The following is a 19,274-nucleotide window of genomic DNA, read 5'->3' on the forward strand; positions in this document are numbered from 1 at the left end:
TTCCTAGTGACAGTTGGTTCTAGCCTTCAGGTTCTTTTGGCACTTCCAGAATCACCCTTATCTTACTTCCTTGAAGGTATCAGCACCAGCTGGGCAATTCCTCCTCCTGTGAGGAACAAGTCCAGATTCCACGAGGTCTTTCCCTCTGAGATCCTGAGATAACACCACTGCCTGGGTGGTGCCTTCTTCTCAGGGATTTCAGTCCTGGCTCCCAGGCCCCTCTTCTGAGCGTCTACATTCTGACAACTCCAAACTCTTCCCCTAGACCCGTGGTCTTCAAATTGTGGTCCTGGGACCAGCAGCATCAGCATCACTTAGGAAATGCTGATTAGAAGGTATCAGGTTCACCCTCCAGACCTACTGAATCAGAAAAAAGCAGACAGAGCCCAGCAACCCACGTTTGAACAAATCCTCTGGGGGATTCTGATGACGCTAAAGTGGAGAACCACTGCTGTATACCCCAGCCCCAGAGTGGCGTGCTGTTTTCTATAATGATGATTTTAGTATAGCCTCAATTTTTCTCTTTTGGTTCTCTTAGACCTCTAAAATCTGCTTAATCAATTCCCTGTGTTAAATTTCTTCTGTTGAAATACCTACTGTAGCTTCTGTCTAATAAGAGAAACAATTTAGTTGGTCATCACATAGGGTGAAGATGGAATTTAGTCAAAATTACTGATAAAAAAAAATCCCTCAAATCTCCCATAGAGCAGAGCATCCAGGTATTCTATCCCTTAGTAAGCTTGTCATATTTAGTGCTGGAAATGATGGCTGATTCCACTGTGGAGCTCCAAGTAAGTAGTTGGCTTAGCTTTAGGGAGACCACCTTGTCTGAAAAATAAGTATGATTTTAAAACCTCCAATCATTTCCAGCATGGTGAGATTCCTGTACTATGAAGACACGTGGAAGCTGAAAACTGTATTAGTTTACATGAAGTTCTGTGCAAACTTGAACACAACATTTTTTCTTCTCAATTTTATTTTTCTCATTGATAAAATGGGCAGGTTGGACAGTTCAGTAGTGCTAAACATATTGACATTGCAGTACAGCCATCACCAGCATCCATCTCCATAATGCTGTTCATCTTGGAAAGCTGAAACTCTCCCATTAAACAATAACTTCCCATTCCTCTCTCCCCCAGCCCCTGGCAACCACATTTTCTTTATCTATTCATTACGGATGGACACTTGGGTTGCTTCTACCTTTTGGCTACTATGAATAATGCTTCTGTGAATGCATGTGTATAGCGCTTAACTATTGGAAACTTGAAATTTATTTGGCTATTGTTCTTTGGCTGTCTTATGCAAAGGAAGGATTTCTTTCTTTCTGTCTTCCATTTGTTAGAGTGTTTGCTGGGGTTCTTCACATGACCCCACACATTTAAAAAATTAGTTACAGAATAGTATTAAAAGTTCATTTCACGGCTGGGCGTGGTGGCTCACACCTGTAATCCTAGCACTTTGGGAGGCCGAGACAGGCAGATCACGAGGTCAGGAAATTGAGACCATCCTGGATAACATGGTGAAACCCTGTCTCTACTAGAAATGCAAAAAATTAGCCAGGTGTGGTGGCACGTGCCTGTAGTCCCAGCTACTTGGGAAGCTAAGGCAGGAGAATCACTTGAACCCGGGAGGCGGAGGTTGCAGTGAGCCGAGATGGTACCACTCCAGCCTGGTGACACAGAGAGACTCCGTCTCAAAAAAAAAAAAGGTCATTTCACAATATGAATTTTAAACTGTAATCACTTTATAAGAATAATGACAACAGTAACAGTGCCAGCATTTACTAGGCACTAAGCATATGTAGTTGTCATTATTCTAATTCTTTATGCATATTAATTCATTTAATACTCAAATAACCTCATGAATTAGTATTATCGTCCTTGTTTCCCAGGGCAGGAAAATGTGCCCAATAAGTTTAATGGTCCTGCCTGAAGTTAGAGTTAGTACATGGTAGAATCATTAGGAGAATGCAGGGGATCTGGCCACAGTGTGGAGCTTTTAATTACTCTGTAGTTTGCTTTAGGGGCACCACAGTCTCTGCAGAAATTGTTCTAGGGATGGGCCCAAGGTGTCTCTGTCCCCCAGTTAAGCTTTTCCACTTTTATCTGTTTTAATCATTGGGTTTCTGGGTCTTCATTTGAACACCAATTTCTGTGGCAACAAACAAGTTTGGAAAAAAAAAATCACTGACTTAGATGGTAAAGTTCCTCCTACTCAAACTTTCTGTGAGTCCACCCTTTATTCTAGTTTGTAAAATTGACAGCATGCCCTGGGCCAAGGAGTCCAGTAACCTGGTAACCATGTTTGTTGATAGGAAATACCTGAGCATCGGGTTCACTGCACTCCAAGGTTTCCGACTCAAACGTCTGCTTCGGAAGCGTCTTGTGAAAATCTTTTCGAGATCCAGTCTTTTTAAAGCCACAAATTTCTGGACTTCCTTGATTTCTTTTATGGTTGGTATTTAATTTGGAGAGAGAAAGAGGGAGAAAGAGAGGCAAACCATTAGATTAAAAATAAAAATAATGGCTTAAATTGTAGACATGGTGCTGAGAGAGCTTTCAAAGAGGGAACCAATTGTAATTCCTCACTTTAATTATGCACCAGGCCTAATACAAGGCTCTGTTGTAATGAGATACAAACTCACCCTCTGGCTGGCTCATTATTAAAGGGAGGCATGGCCTGGGAAAATGCCACTTCAGAGGTGCGGTCATTTCAGCTGTGGGGCATTTGGCTCCAAGCTGAAGCTAAACCATGACCCTAGTGTAAGTGGCTGGAATAAATCTAGCAATGTGCAGAAGCATCAAATAGAAATCGTTTGAAGATAAAAATAGAGAAAACCATTTAATCTTCACATCAATGTTCTTAATAATGAACAAAGCAGGCGGGACATGGTTAAGAAAAAATAAAAATAAATGATTTATCTTTGTAAACATCCTCAATCTCCACTTTATGAACTTTGTTAAAATTGTGTTGAAAAATGTGCAGCTATGGAAAGAGTTTAAAATAGAATGTCTAGCCCTGCCACTGAAGAAATGAGGCCATCAGAAGAAAGGTAAAACATGTAAGTTGTCAAGTGATGACTACAGAAACCAACATGTGTATTTCCCATTTTCATGACTCAAACACATCTTTGGAAAACATGCTGCAAAGTCAAGTGCACAAACACACACCATTTTAATTTCTGTTGGGGATACAGGATATTTTATCTTTTTTTTTTCCCACTTTTATTTTAGGTTTGGGGGTATATGTGCAAATTCATTACATGGGTAAATTGCTTGCCACTGAGGTTTGATGTATGAATGATGTTGATGTCACCCACATAGTGAGCATAGTACCCAAAGGGCAGTTTTTCAACTCATACCTGCTTCCATCCTCCCTTTTCTAGTAGTCCCAGCGTCTACTGTGTTATCTTTATGTCCACATTTACCCATTGTTTAGCTCCCGCTTATCAAAAAAACATGCAGTATTTGGTTTTCTGTTCCTGTGTTAATTCACTTAGGATAATGGCCTCCAGCCACATCCATGTTGCTGTAAAAAATAATTCTTTTGTTCTTTTTTATGGCTGTGTAGTATTCCATGGTGTATATGTACCCCATTTTTCTTTATCTACTCCACTGATCAAGATGGGCATCTAGGTTGATTCTATGTCTTTGCTATTGTGAATTGTGCTGTGATGAACATACGTGTACATGTGTCTTTTTTGTAGAATAATTTATTTTCCTTTGGAAATAAACTATTAGACCCAGTAGTCGGATAGCTGGGTTGAATGTCAGTTCTGCTTTAAGTTCTTTCAGAAATCTTGACACTGCATTTCATGGTGACCGAACGAATTTCCATGTTACTTTTGTTTTTTTTTTATGTTTTTTTTTTAAAGACAGGGTCTCATTCTGCTACCTAGGATGGACTGCAGTGGTGTTGATTATAGCTCACTGCAGCCTTGAACTCCTGGGCTCAAGCAATTTTCGCACCTCAGTCTCTCAGTAGGTGGGACTATAGGTGCATGCCACGATGCCCAGCTAATTTTTTTTTTTCATTTATTTTGATTTTTTTGTAGAGACACTATCTTCCTCCATTGCACAAGCTGGTCTCAACATCCTGGCTTCAAATAATCCTCCTGCCTCAGCCTCCCCAAATGCTGGAATTAAAAGCATAAGCTACCATGCCCAGACTATTTTTTGACTTCAATAATAACAATTCTGACTGGTGTGAGTTGGTATTGCATTGTGGTTTTGATTTGTATTTATCTAATGATTAGTGATGTTGAGCATTTTTTCATATATTTGTTGGCCACATGTATGTCTTCCTTTGAGAAGTATCTGTTCATGTCCTTTGCCCATTTTTAAATGTGTTTGTTTTTGGTTGAATTGTTCTAGTTCCTTATAGATTCTGGATATTAGACATTTTTCAGATGTACAGTTTGTGAATATTTTCTCCTATTCAGTAGGTTGTCAGTTTACTCTGTTGATAGTTTCTTCTGCTGTGCAGAAGCTCTTTAGTTTTTTTAGGTCCCACTTGTCAATTTTTATTTTTGTTGCAATTGCTTATGGGGACTGATTCATAAATTCTTTGCCAAGGCCAATGTCCAGAATAGTATTTCCTAGTTTTTTTCTCTAGGATTTTTATAGTTTTAGGTCTTACATTTAAGTCCTTCACCTATCTTGAGTTAATGTTTGTATATGATGAAAGGGAGGGGTCCAGTATCAATCTTCTATCTATAACTAGCCAGTCATCCCAGCACCATTTATTGAATAGGGAGACCTTTTCTCATGGTTTGTTATTGTCAACTTCATCAAAGATCAGATGGGTGTAGGTGTGTGGCTTTATTTCTGGTTCTGTGTCTTGTTCTATTGGTCTATGTGTCTGTTTTTGTACCTGGACTATGCCGTGTTGGTTACTGTAGCCTCGTAGTGTAGCATGAAGTCAGACAGTGTGAGGCCACTGGCTTTGTTCTTTTTGCTTAGGATTTCTTTGGCTACTCAGGTTTTTTGGTTCCACATGAATTTTAGAATAGTTTTTTTCTAATTCTGTGAAAAAAATGATGTTGGTAGTTAGATAGGAATAGCAGTGAATCTATAAATCTCTTTGGGCACTATGTCCATTTTAATAATATTGATTCTTCCTATCCATGAGCATGGAAGATTTGTCCATTTGTTTGTGTCATCTATGATCTCTTTCAGCGTGTTTCATAATTCTCATTGTAGACATCTTTTACCTCCTTGATTAGCTGTATTCCTAGGTATTTTATTCTTTTTGTGGCTATTATAAATGGAATTGCATTCTTGATTTGTCTCTCAACTTAGACGTTACTGGTGTGTGGAAATGTTACTAAATTTTGTACATTGATTTTGTATCCTGAAACTTTACTGAAGTTGTTTATCAGTTCTAGGAGCCTTTTAGCAGGGTCTGTGGTGTTTTCTGGGTACAGAATTATATTGCCTGCACTATGACAGAGCTAGTTTGACTTCCTCTCTTCCTATTGGGACATCTTTTATTTCTTTTTCTTGCCTGATTTCTCTGGCTAGCACTTCCAATACTATGTTGACAGGAGTGGTGGGAGTAGGCATCCTTCTTTTGTTCCAGTTCTCAAGAGGAATGCTTCCAGATTTTGCCCATTTTTAAATACGGTTGTTGGCTGTGGATAGATGGATAATAGATGGCTCTTATTATTTTGAGGTCCATTTGTTCAATGCCTGATTTGTTGAGAGTTTTTAATATGAAGAGATGTTGAATTGTATCAAAAGCCTTTTCTGTGTCTATTGAGATTATCCTGTGGTTTTCAATTGTTTATGTGATGAATCACATTTACTGATTTGTGTATGGTGAACCAACCTCTCATCCCAGGAATAAAGCCTACTTGATTGTGATGAATTAACTTTTCAATGTGGTGCTGGATTTGGTTTGTCAGTATTTTCTTGAGGATTTTTATGTTGATGTTCATCAGGGATATTGGCCTGAAGTTTTCTTCTCTGCTGTGTCTCTGTGAGGTTTTGGTATCGGAATGATGTTGGCTTTGTCGAGTGAGTTAGAGAGTAGTCCCTCCTCCTTGAATTTTTAAAATAATTTCAGTAGGGTTGGTACTAGCTCTTCTTTGTATGTCTGGTATAATTTGGCTGTGAATCCATCTTATCAAGGACTTTTTTGGGTAGATCTTGTATTACTGATTCAATATCAGAACTCATTATTGGTCTGTTCAAGATTTCAGTTTCTTCCTGCTTTAATCTTGGGGCTTGTGTGTTTCCAGGAATCTATCCATTTCTTCTAGGCTTTCTAGTTTGTGTGCATAGAGGTATTTATAATGGTCTCTGAGGATTTTTTATATTTCTGATGCATCAGTTACAGTGTCATTTTTGTCATGTCTGATTGTGCTTATTTGGATCTTCTCTCTCATTTTCTTTATTAATCTAGCTAATGGTCTATCAACCTTGTTTATTCTTTTGAATAACAAACTTTTGGTTTCATTGATCTTTTTTTGTATGGATTTCATGTCTCTTTCAGCTCTGATTTTATTACGTTTCTTCTGCGGGCTTTGGGGTTGGTTTGCCCTTGTTCTAGTTTCTCCAGGTCACATGCCATTTCATTTGATTTCCTGCACTAATAGAAAAACCACCAAGCTGGTAAAGGGACATGAGGTGAGATTGGAAGGTATTAGGCAGATCAAATGCCAGCTAGATAAAGTAAGAAATTAAAAGAGCTACTAGCAATTATACAAATACAAAGTTTATAACTCTGGCACAGAGAGGAGATATTCGACTAATTTTAGTTGACTGAATTAATTAAAGAATAAGATATCCCAGTGACATCTGTAGGAAGAACAGGACACTCTCCCTGGATTTTATTGTGTTCTAAAAACAAACAGTTCATTTTCAGCCAAAAAACAAAAAAAAAAAAAAAAGAAGAAGAACAAGAAGACAAGAAATAGCCTAGAAAACAGATAAGATTAGCTTGGTGACTAATTCAAGTCAAGATTTACTATAATGGGTCATTTTTAGTGTCCCTTGGCCACTTGAATTTCTCTGACCCAAACCTATGTGGATAAGGGCTGGGTGAAAAGCAGGCTAAATTGGGGAAATGAAAAAAATAAATAACGAACAAGGTGTACTCTGAATAAGGAAATAAGACTAAACATTCAAAAAGGATTTTAAGAAAATATACAGGCTGGGTGCAGTGGCTCACACCTGTAATCCCAGCACTCAGGGAGGCTAAGGTGGGAGGACCGCTTGAGCCCAGGAGTTTGAGACCAGCCTGGGTGACATGGTGAAACCGCATCTCGACAAAAAGCACAAAAAAATTAGCCAAGTATGGTGCCACATGCCTGTAGTCTCAGCTACTTGGGAGGTTGAGATGGGAGGATTGCTGGATTGGCCATTAACAGAGTTATTTGAGAGAAATTCTCACAAGGATTTCATCAACCTGCTAGCTTCTTAAAAGTTACTCTCACCAGTATAAATTTAGGCAACAATGTGTCTGTGTGTGCTGACAGGGTAAGTTTTCCTCCCCCATAAAATGACTGTTTTGGGCTCTCCCTAAGGGCTCAAAGAAAAAAAAAATGTGTGTGTGATCTAACATCCTGGTTGGGGGACAGGGAACAAAAACCAACCCAAAGTGGTGACAAATATATGCAAATATTAAGTTATCCCCTAAAATTATGCTACCCCAAATAGCAACATACTGAACAGTGATCGTGTTTCTCAAAATATCCAATTTTAGGGGGAAAAAAATCACCAAAGAATTTAACATTAATTCACTCTAACATCGAAACAAACAGTTAATTAAACTTCAAATTTCCCACCTTGGTATTTGCCTTTTGCCTTTTTTAGGACCTGTACATTTTATTATTTTATTTTATTTTACTTTATTTTCAATTCCCATTTATTTTTGGCTCTTGGGGCAATGTCATCTTTTCAATACGAAAAAAAGCAAGTTCAACACAAAACAGAAATCTCAAATGAAATGTAGCCTAGAGCAAAACCAAGTGTAGTGGGGAAGCAACAGCAAAAAAAAGATATGAGATGTTGCAAAAAAGATGGTGGAGGCTCCCCCTCTCCTCTGGGGATTGACTCAAACACTGATGTGGCAGTATACACCAGTCCACATAGTCAGGGATGTTCATTCCTTTTCAGGGGTAAGAAAACGTGGGGATTAGGAGGACATTTCTGAAGGTTTAGGGACCAAGGCTGGTCTCTTTTCCCCTCCTTGATCCCTTTCTCTGGTCAGGGGAAAGGAGTTCAATGAGTGAGGGAGGTAGATTTGGAGAGGGAAGGATTCCACTTGACAGAGTGGGGCAGACCTCTCCAAAGGGTAGAGCTTGGAGGGAGACTGAAAATGGAGATGATACTGCTATAGAGGGTATTGATTTTGAAGTTTAAATATGACGTGACATGATGATTTACAAGGAGACATTTTTGGGCCACAGAAATAAAAATCAGGAAGTAGCTACCTAAGGACATTTTGTGTGTAAGGTTTAGCAACCAGAACTATATCAGCGTAAGCATTACTTTTTAGCTAATAAAATACACCTATTTCCAAGAGTGTTTACTTACAAGCAAACATCTTTCTCTCTCTCTCTCTGACACACCCACCCCCCACACATACACACAATCACAGATGTGTGCCTGTTTCCATTATCCTCAAGTTACTTCTCTCTGTGCCTCTGTTTCCTCATAGGGTGAAGCATGAACATGAGGTGAATTCTAAGATATTTTCCCCAGGTTTAAGATTTTATGATAAAAAGTTCATGCACTATATCTGAAAAAATTAGAATCAATTTTTGTTTTAGACAGAGTCTGGCTCCTTTGCCCAGGCTAGAGTACAGTGGCATGATTTTGGCTCACTGCAACCTCAGCCTCCCGGGTTCAAGCAATTCTCCTGTCTCAGCCTTCCAAGTAGCTGGGATTACAGGCATGTGCCACCATGCCCAGCTAACTTTTGCATTTGTAGTAGAGACAGGGTTTTGCCATACTGGCCAGGCTGGTCTCGAACTCCCGACCTCAGTTGATCCACCTGCCTCGGCCTCCCAGGGTGCTGGGATTACAGGCATGAGCTACCCGACCCGGCCCTAAAATCAAATTTTCTCCTCAAAAGATGCTGAACTTTTGGGACCATCAAATTTATTTGGCTATTTTTCTTTGGCAATTGTACACAAATGATGCTTGCTTTCTTTTCTGTCTTCCATTTTGTTAGAGTGTTTGCGGGAGTTTTTCACATGGACCCCATAGTCAACGACAAATGGGCAGTAGTGCTAAAAGTTCAGTTCACAATATGTACACTTTAAGACTTCAGGGTTTTTGCTATGGAAAGCAGTAAGACTAGCATCTTCTATGACTATGTGTCTGAAACTGGAGCAAACTTTCCTTCTCTTCCTCATACTAGATTTAACATCTACTTCCCCATTTAAAAATCTCCAAGTCTCAAAGCTCCCTCACAGCAGCAAGGGAAAACCTGGCTGGGGAGGAGAGGACAAGGGTTGGCAAGCATGTAAAGATGACTCATTCCAGAAGTGTTGGCTGAAGAAGGAACCCTCACTGGGTAGGCAGTGAGACTGCTGGCTTAATGCCGCTGACTACAAGAGAATCCCAGCCTCCTTACCCACCCTGGCAACCGAGTCAAATAAAGCCAAGCTCCTGTTGCATCTATGTGCAGACAGGAGAAAAATGGGGAAGTAGGCCGACTGCTAGAAAAATGAGTCTCATGAAATGAACATGACCTACTGCCTCCCAGGAGATCTGCATTCCTTTTCTTAAAATACTATTCTAACATAACACATCTGAAGACAATCCAAAGACCAAGCACGTTTTGAGAGCATTCTCCTTAAAGGCAGTGTGGTGGAGCTGACAGAATCCAGGCTTTAGAGTCAGAAGGAATGGGGTGCAAATGCTGGCTCCTTATGTACTAAGAGACCTTGGGCAAATGCCTTAGTCTCTCTGAGTCACAATTTCCTCAAGTATGAAGGGGGAAATGTTGCTCATTTTGAGCACCTATTGTGAGGATTAGAAAATAATATATGTTCCTCCTCTTCATTTTCCTCTTCCCTACCCTCTCTTTCCTTTCACATCCTCTTTCCCCTTTCTCTTCCTGTACAACTTGGTGCTAAAATCATAAAGTGCATCAGAACAAGGCAGCCCTCCATGCCTCGGGTAGGGAGTAACCGAGGAGGTCCAGAATGGGAAGTTGAAGCCCAAACAGGGTAAGGACACATGCATTTAAGAAGAGCTGCCTGGCATGGAAAATCAGAACCATATGGTGTAAGGAGGGCATCCAATCTGAACCAGGCTGATGTGTGATAACAGAGCCTGGAGAGTCTTCGTGGGCTTGGATTTGTGGGGAGGGAGTCTCTGCACAACAGGTCAAGAGTGCCTCTGTGATATGTGCAGCTGGATTGCTCTTTGTTACCGCATAGGCTGATGAGCCAGGCTTGCTTTTCATACTTTTAGAAAGCAAATACCTAAGCACCTTGACAGCCAGCACAACAGATGTATGTCATAATAAGCAATTATTGATCAGGGAGACATTTTTATGGTGCTTTGGGAGTAACTGAATTATATGCACTGATGTGTTTGAATTTTAATTGTTTACCAGTTCACTGGGAGTAAAATATGGAGTAATAAAACAGATGATACCCCATTCCTTGATATCCCAGCTCTCCTTGAACATGACCTTTCTTCAGAATTACCTTAATCACCCCAGATGAAAAACAAAGTCTAAGGGCTTTTATGATGCTGCCCATAACACTCATGAAATGTTTCATTGTCTCTGCAGCAAGAATAAATACAGTACGTAAACCAGTTTAATTACTTAAGAGTTCAACTCTCTACCAAGTGTCGAGAACATTCTGAAGTGTATCCCTCTTTGGTTCATTTAGAGAAAATGACAGAGGAAATAAAGCTTAAAATAGTTAATATCACCCAAAGGATGTCATCAAATATTAATCCACACAAAGTTATCAAAACATGCGGATATAAGTGGGATAAGCAAACAAACATGGCACCATGCTAATCAGTAAACCAGTAAGCCTTTTCAAAAGCCACGGCGAGAAAAGTACTATTGTTTTTAGAACAAGGACAACAGATTTGGTGCTGTAGACATGAATGACAGAATGAAAATTGTTTAATAAATCTTCCAGTCTAAGTAAAAAACATTTCAAGTAAGAAAACACATTTCCTCCAATTTACTGGAGATCATGTATTTTACATTTTTGTGTAACTTAATCTTTCCCTGTTAGGTTTAAAAGGAAATCTAAAAATTTCCTCTATCCTTCATGAGCAGCATTATTTGTATGATTTAAACGTCTCAATTATAGAACTTGAGTGGCAAATGCCCGATAGAATGATGAGAGTGGGAGGGAACACAAGTGGCCATTACTCTACTCCTCTGCCCCCTAAGTGGGATTCAAAGCCATTATCACAGCTAGCAAGGACATAAAAGTCTATCTCTAGATATTATAGAGAAATGTATTACCAGCAAGGAGATAATTGAGGAATAAAGGAGCTAACTAAATCAGTGTTTGACTACATAGTTCTGGATAACAAAGACATGTCCTTATAAGGCAAAGTGGCTTCATTAAGTATGGTCCCCAGAGGAAGGTAGGTCTCCTCTCCATGACACATTCAATATATGGGAGAGAATTTGGTGTTCATTCCCTTGACATGCTAGCATAAGTATGTTTTCTCATACGTACTACTTAATAAATATCATAATAGCTAATATTTATTGAATTCTTATTATATGCAACCAAAGTATTTCACTTGGAGGGAATACTTGGGATAAATGGAATTGATTTCTTCTAATTTAATGATCCAAGGCAGATTTGACATCATGGGCCCTATAGTCCCAGCTATAAAGGATTCCCATGTCCTTTTGTAGTCAGCCCTTCCCCATTCCCAGACCCTGGCAACCATGGACCCGTTTTCCATCCCTAGCCTTATCTTTTCCAGAATGACACGTAAATGGAATCATGCAGTTATCTTTTTCGTCTGGCTTCTTTTACTTAGCATACTGCATCTGAGAGTCATTCATGTTTTTGTATATATCAATTGTTTGTTCCATTTCACTGCTAAGTAGTATTCCATTGCATGGATTTACCAGAGTTTGTTTATCTACTACCCAACTGAATATAATCTGGGTTGTTTCTAGTTTTTGGCAATTACAAATAAAACTACTATATAGGTTTGGCAATTACAAATAAAATTGCTAAACTGCTATATTTGCATACAGTTTTTATGTAAACACTCAAGAGTGGGACTTACAGTTGTATGGTTAAGTGCACATGTAACTGGGATTTTAGAACATATAAGGAAAGGAAACTTGACAACAGGAAGCTGTATTCAGAAAGTAGGTGTAATAGCTTCTAGATTAAATAATAACTAAAAGAAGACTGGAGGAATTTAAATTTTATTTTAATAAATAATATCCAGCACTGGCAAGAATATAGGAATGCACCAGTTTCATGCCCAGTTGGTAATGGAATGAAATAGCCCAACTTTTCTGGAGAAGAATTTGGCAGTACTTATCAGAAAGTACCATGTACACTGGCTTCATTTCTACCCTCAGAAATATTCACACACATGTGTAGGGGCAGATGTGCATAGACATTTGTTTTGGTATTATTTGTAATTATGAAAAATGGAGACAACCAAAATGCTCACTTAGTTTCAATAACTTATGACACATTCCTTCACCCTTTGAATACTAGGCAGCATTTCAAAAGAATGGGATGTAGCTCTGACATGAAAAGTTATTATTTAAAAATATATGTAAGATGTATGTTTGCAATACATAAATATATATTAATACATACATCTTTATGTGAAAAATAGACAAATCTTTTTTGTGAGGGTAGAAAAAGATCTGGAAGCTACACAGCTGGGCTTTATGGAGTGACGAGTGACTTAGGGGAAGGGTAGGAAGCTGGTGAGTAGTGAGGCATGAGATTTGCCTTTTCCTTAATGCACGTCCACATTACTTGATTTCTTTCAAAACAATCATACATTATTTGGCACATAACCAAATTAAAGGAGAGCTAAATAATCAATCACTAATTAACAAGTGGCCAGCAACCCCTATTGCATCCTCCTCCAACTTTCTAGTAAACCAAGTATGAAGACAGAAAAAATGGAAACTCATCCAAATGAAGAGATAATTTAACACCTGAATCTGGACAGAACCTCTGTGGAACAGATGGAGCTGGAAAGAGAAGGATGTACCATACTTTGTTTCCCCAAAGGGGAACTCACTGAATAAAGATAAGAAGATGTTGTATACCTTCCTGCCCATGAGTCTCTAAACAGTCAGTGTCTAGACAGAAATCTGAATTCTCCTTTTTCAGAGTAGCGGCTTATCTATGAAGGCATCATAGCCTCCACCACCTGGTTTCATTCATATGAATCACCACCTTCCGCTTCACCACCTTCTCCTTCTACCATCATTCTAAAATGATACAGATGCAACTCACAGAAAACAACAGCACTAAAAATGTACTATGTGAGGCTGGGAAATAAAGGGTATCTGTCAACTGTGTACTGGATTCGTCCCACAGATAAACTATAACAGATACACAGAGACAGAATGATCCCTGAGAGGACTGTGTGCTAGGAATTGTAGTTTTCATGGGCAGAGTGTTAGACTCAGAGTGCAAGAGAATCAGGCAGAGGGACAGAAAGAGATGCATCCTTTCTATGAGAAAGCTTGCCAGAAACTGACAATGAGTTCTGAAGTTGTACACTTCTCCCTGTCCACTACCTGACCTCTGGGAAGGGAAGTGCTCCATTACACAGGGCTGCAGAGAACTGGGCCAATGGTAACCCCTATCCCTAGAATGATGTCAAACATAAAGTTAAAACAGATATTCCTTTCTTTTACGGGGGAAAAAGATGCAAAAACTTGCATGGAATAAATATATGGATAACCATTGCTTCTATAGAAAAGATAAAAACAAATGGAGACACATAAAGGAACAGAAGCAACAATCAAGTGGCTAATGGTCTAAATTTATGCTTTAATCCCAAACTCTTAGAAAATAATATTGTTCATGAATCAAATTTTAAGCATGATGTCAAAATTAAATATCATAAGGAAAAATATTCATATTTAATGATATAAATAATTCAGAATATTAAAAACTATGAACAACTTTAAAAGACAAAAGGTATACTGGGGAAGGTATTTTTAATACATGATAGACAAGGGTTAACATCTTTAACAAATAAAGTGCTCATAAAAATAAATCAGACTAGACAAATACCTTAATAGAGATGCACAAATTTCACGAATAAGCAGAGCACCAGGAAACATAAAAAATGGCCAAGAAATATATGGAAAAAAGATGCCTAATCTAATAATAAAAGAAAATGAAAATAAAAGACAACCTTTTAACAAATAAAATTGGAAATGTTAATAAATTATAACATCTAATATTCTTGAGGATTCATGCATATAGTATTAACAATATTTTCTTGAGACAGAGTCTTCCTCTGTTGACTGGGCTGGGGTGCAGTAGTACAATCATTGCTCACTACAGCCTTGACCTCCTGGGCTCAAGTGATCCTCCTGCCTCAGCCTCCTGAGTAGCTAGGGCTGCAGGTACATGTTACTACACCCAGTTAATTTTTATTTTTGTAGAGATGGGGGTCTCTGTTTGCCCAGGCTGGTCTCGAACTCCTGGGTTCAAGTGATCCTCTTTCCTCGACCTCTCAAAGTGCTGGGTGAGATTATAAATGTGAGCCACTGTGCTCAGCATAATCTTTGATCTATTATTCCAAATCTTTAAATTTGTGCATATCCTTTGACATAGAAATTCCTCTTGTAGGAATTTATCCCAAAGAAAAAAATCATAAATATGTACAAATTTTTAGTGAGAAGGATGTTGTTGCATTTTAAGTACAACAATGAAAAGTAAGGAATCATCTAAACATTAAAATTGGTTAAATAAATTTTGGTATAAATATATTACACAACCATTAATCATTACATTGAGGAAGCATATTTAATAAAAAAAGGAGAGAATCACTCTTTACTGTGAAAACTGAAAATGCATGTTATAAAAATGGTATTATAATCTGATTAATTTTCATATAAGCATATACCAAAAAGTCCAACACCATTCAAAGGATAGACATCAAATGTTCATGATGATTATCTGTCTAGAGTGAAACTGAGTGATTTTTGTTTCATAATTATTTCTAAAATTTCTGTAAGTATTCCAAAGAGTCATTTTTTTCTTTTACATTTGTTCAAGATCAAGAAAAAACACTACTCCAAGAAGCTTGCAATTGCCATGAGGAATGAAAAAGTGGGCAAACCCAAAATAGAAAATAAATTTGAAAACCAAATGTATCAAAATGGACATTTCTATTTGTTCTTCCTTCTCAGATTTTTTTTAGATCTTTAATGGCCAGAAAGTACCTCTAATGATAACATTTAAAAGCTTGAGAATGACTTGTTCTGAAACCTTTGATTTATTATCAGCAAACCATAATTTTATTTGACTCTCTGACAAACTTTGTTTTTCATTCATATTAGAACAGATGATGGATTAACAGCTAACTTTCCCTTAATCACTTTTAATAACCAATGCTTTCTCTTCTGCTGCTGCTGAAAATAGTGTGCATACTGACATTACTTCAGAAAACCTCAGCACAAACTCAATGGCACCATTTCAGGAGCTGAATACAACTCAATTCCCAAAGTCTTTCATCATTTACCCCATAGAATAGTAATTCTTACTAAGGTATAGGAGGAGTGAGGCTATCAGAATTTTAAACTACCAATGCCTTGTCAAAGGTTCTCTGATGTGTCTCTAGTGAGGTGTGCCCTAATCTGTAGACAGTCCACATCTCATTCCCCAACACGTACGCCCACGCAGGTTGAGAATTTTAACGTGCATAGATGTTTCTCATGAGAGAGTGCTATCCAGGTCCATGGAACAGAAAGAAAAAGGCTCAGAACAATGTCACAGAAGGTTTGATTAATCCAGGAGAGAAAGATCCCTTACTGGAAGGCCAGCAAGTAATTTATTTCTTAGTCATAAACTCAAATGCCACCTCTGAATCTGAGGCCAGGTTTCAATTCACTTAATTCTTTTCCACCTCAGAATTCATCAGAATGATAAGAAAACAAAAAGACTCCATTCCAGGAGTTCAATATTTTGGCTTCCCTGGGTCACACTGGAAGAAGAATTATCTTTGGCCAAATATAAAATACACAAACACTAACAATAGCTAATGAACTAAAAAAAAAATTCGCAAAAAAATCTCATAATGTTTTAAGAAAGTTTACGAATTTGTGTTTGGCCACATTCAAAGCCATCCTGGGCCGCATGCTGCCCACAGGTTAGGGGTTGGACAAGCTTGTAGTCTATTCTTTATGTTTAAAATATAACTTTCCTTTTCATTAAGTGAAAGGATAAATGAACAATGGTACATCCATGCAATGAAAGATTATTCAGTGATAAAAAATGAGTTATCAAGCCACAAAAAGACATTGAGGAACAAGGTGAAATTACGGAGACAGTGAAAAAGGAAAGTGGTTGCCAGGGAGGGAGGATAAACAGGTTATTATTCTCTGGATGAGCACAGAGATTTTTAGGGCAGTGAAACAATTCTGTATGATACTATAAAGGCAGAAACATGTCATCACACATTTGTCAAAACCCACAGAATATACAACACAAAAAGTGAACACTAATGTAAACTATGCACTTTAGTTAATAACAACATATCCATATTGGCTCAGCTACCGTAACAAATGTACCACACTAAAGCAAGGTGTTCATAATAGGGGGACTGTGTGTGTGATGGGGGGTGGGAATGAGGAGGAAGTATATGAGAACTCTATTTTCCATGCAATTTTTCTGTAAACCTTGAACTGTTGAAAGTATCAAGAAATATTAAAAAGCTAACAATATAAAATTAAAAAGTGGAGAAAAAGTAACTTACTTCCGGTTCACGATTAGCCACTCCCGGATGTAGGTCTGAATACAGTCCCTGACGTGAGGGTCCAGTTCAACCCTAATGAGGTAGAAAATGAAATAAACACGTTATTACTGGGTAAAAACAACAAAACAATCCCTTATCATAAGCAAGGAACGTGACATGAGTTTAAATCCTTATCAGTGAGAATGCTTAGGATGTTCTTGCCCAGTCATTCCAAGTGTCTGAAGTATTCCTGAGGCAATCAACATTTTTACTTTGATGAGATAAACATGCTGGCATTTTTTGCTTTGTGGTTTTTCTTTATCATAGAGATTCATGTTAAATTATAACTATCCTCGAAGGCATTCTGACACAAGACAGGTAGAACTAGCTGTAATTGAATACAAAACAAGAAAAATAAGTATAAATACCTAACTTTGACAGGGTAATTTGGACATATTTTTTATGCATTGTAACCTTGTTAGGACATGTATGTTCTCCTTTTTGAAAGCCAGGAAAAAGAACAGTTGTCTTATGCTTTGACGAATTTGCAGACACTGGCTTTTGTTGGTGATCATTAATTCAGATGGTTCCTGTCACGCCAGCTTAAGAAATGCACCAGGAGCAATACTCTTCAAGTGTTCCAGAGTCTTGAAATCAGAAATAACAATTGTATAACAATTGCTATTGTTGCAAATGCTTTGGTACCAGAAATAAACAGGTTTAAATGCTACAAGCCTTAATTTTCTCATTTGTAAAAAGGAGGTAAGAACAGAAATGTGCTGTTAGTATGAGATGAAGTATTGTGAATGTTACACATGTAGTATCCGGGTCCTAACTGCCCAAACCCAGCTTCATCCTTTATAGCAATGCGACCATGAGCCAGTCACTCAACCCTTCTGTGCCTCAGTCTCCTCACCTTAAAGCGATGAGAGTAGTAAGTGCTCCTTTTAGTAGACAGCTTTGATGAAGATTAAATGAGTTAGCGTGCAAAGTGCTTAGAAGACTGCCTGGCACATAATAAGAGGCACATATGAATTAATAGTTTACACTTAAGTGGCATTCACTATGCATTATGCACCGATGCGATTACTTTATATATATTAATTCAGTTAATTCTCAATCAGCACCGTAGGGTAGGCATGCCTATTATTCTCACTTTGAAGAATAATGAGAAGGTAAGGATCTTGTTTCAAGTCACACAGAAGTGCTGGAGCAGGGACTTGAATCCAGGCAGCTCACCTGTGGTGTCCACATTTTTCACTAGCACGCCATCAAAGCTCAACCTAAAGTTCTGGGCTAGGTGCAGGGAGTTCAACAGGAGTCAGCAATTGTTTACCCTGGTGTAAAGATGATACCTTCCCCCAATTTAATTATACAGAAGACTGTGGCAAAAGCTGAAATAGTAGAGGTTACCTTAAAGTCATCAGACAGATGAGTTAGCTATAAATTCTTTTGACAATAGTATACTAAAAAACTGATGCTAAGTAAAAAATTATCTTATCAAATTTCAGAAGAAATTCCTCCTTCCTCTAAATGTATTGTACTGCTTTTTGTTTTTGTTTTTAAAGAAACAGGGTCTTGCTATTTTGCCCAGGCTGAAGTCAAATTCCTGGGCTCAAGTGATCCTCTTGCCTCAGCCTCTTGAGTAGCTGAGACCACAGGAACGAGCTGGGGTGACTGGTTACTGTAAGCATTTTAAACAGCTTTTTCCAAGATTCTGGCCATATTTGAAAACAACTATACATTTTACCTAAAGGAAGAAATTCAATGATTCTTCACTAAAGATGAAAATAGTAGGTGTTACTTACATTAAGGTCAAACCTAAATAAATGGACTGAAAAATGGGGGAGTATGTTTCCCAAAAATGACAATGTTTTTGTTTTCTGGGAAGGGTAAATTTTAAAACATCAGAGCTAGACATATGGTCAATTCTCCTATGTGAGTGAGAACTGTCTGAACAAGAGAGTAAAGGTTCACAATAATACCACCTCATTATCATCCAACCTCCTTAAATTGTGATGAAATAAAATCCAAAATAGAACTAGAATATCTCAGATTAATGAGGGCAGGGGCTGTGTTTCAGGATCTTCTTTCTGAGACCTTTTGGGGAGGATGAGAAGGTTGAACATGTCCAGGAGGATGTGAATCTTAATTTTGCTTTTAAAATGAATGTAAATAAAAGTTTATCCTAAACCTCCAAAGAGACATTATTTTTTTTTAAACTTTAGAAGCAATAGGAGTTTCATTTAGCTATAATTCCATAGTTACTTTTATACCAAAAGCTAATGCCCAGGCCTATAAACATATAGAATAACCAACTGTAGAAACTCACGCTCTAATTAGCTATTCACATATTCATTCTACAGA

The 19,274-nt window shown here is 38.0% G+C and overlaps 1 protein-coding gene across 8 annotated transcripts in view; it reads right to left on the reverse strand.

Annotated features, from left to right (window-relative positions):
* DOCK8 (dedicator of cytokinesis 8) overlaps window positions 1-19,274 on the reverse strand; it is a 242,801-nt gene that overhangs the window by 153,077 nt on the left and 70,450 nt on the right. For all 8 annotated transcript variants that reach the window (XM_064361489.1, XM_064361488.1, XM_064361493.1 and 5 more), the window contains 2 exons: window positions 16,929-17,000; window positions 2,322-2,445 (listed from right to left, as the gene is read on the reverse strand). In XM_064361489.1, the coding sequence (XP_064217559.1) occupies window positions 2,322-2,445; window positions 16,929-17,000 (196 nt within the window). The remainder of the gene's footprint in view (window positions 1-2,321; window positions 2,446-16,928; window positions 17,001-19,274) is intronic.

Source organism: Aotus nancymaae, unplaced genomic scaffold (assembly GCF_030222135.1).
Source record: "Aotus nancymaae isolate 86718 unplaced genomic scaffold, 86718_ANA_hifiasm-v0.15.2.pri h1tg000041l, whole genome shotgun sequence".
NCBI classification, from domain to species: domain Eukaryota; kingdom Metazoa; phylum Chordata; class Mammalia; order Primates; family Aotidae; genus Aotus; species Aotus nancymaae.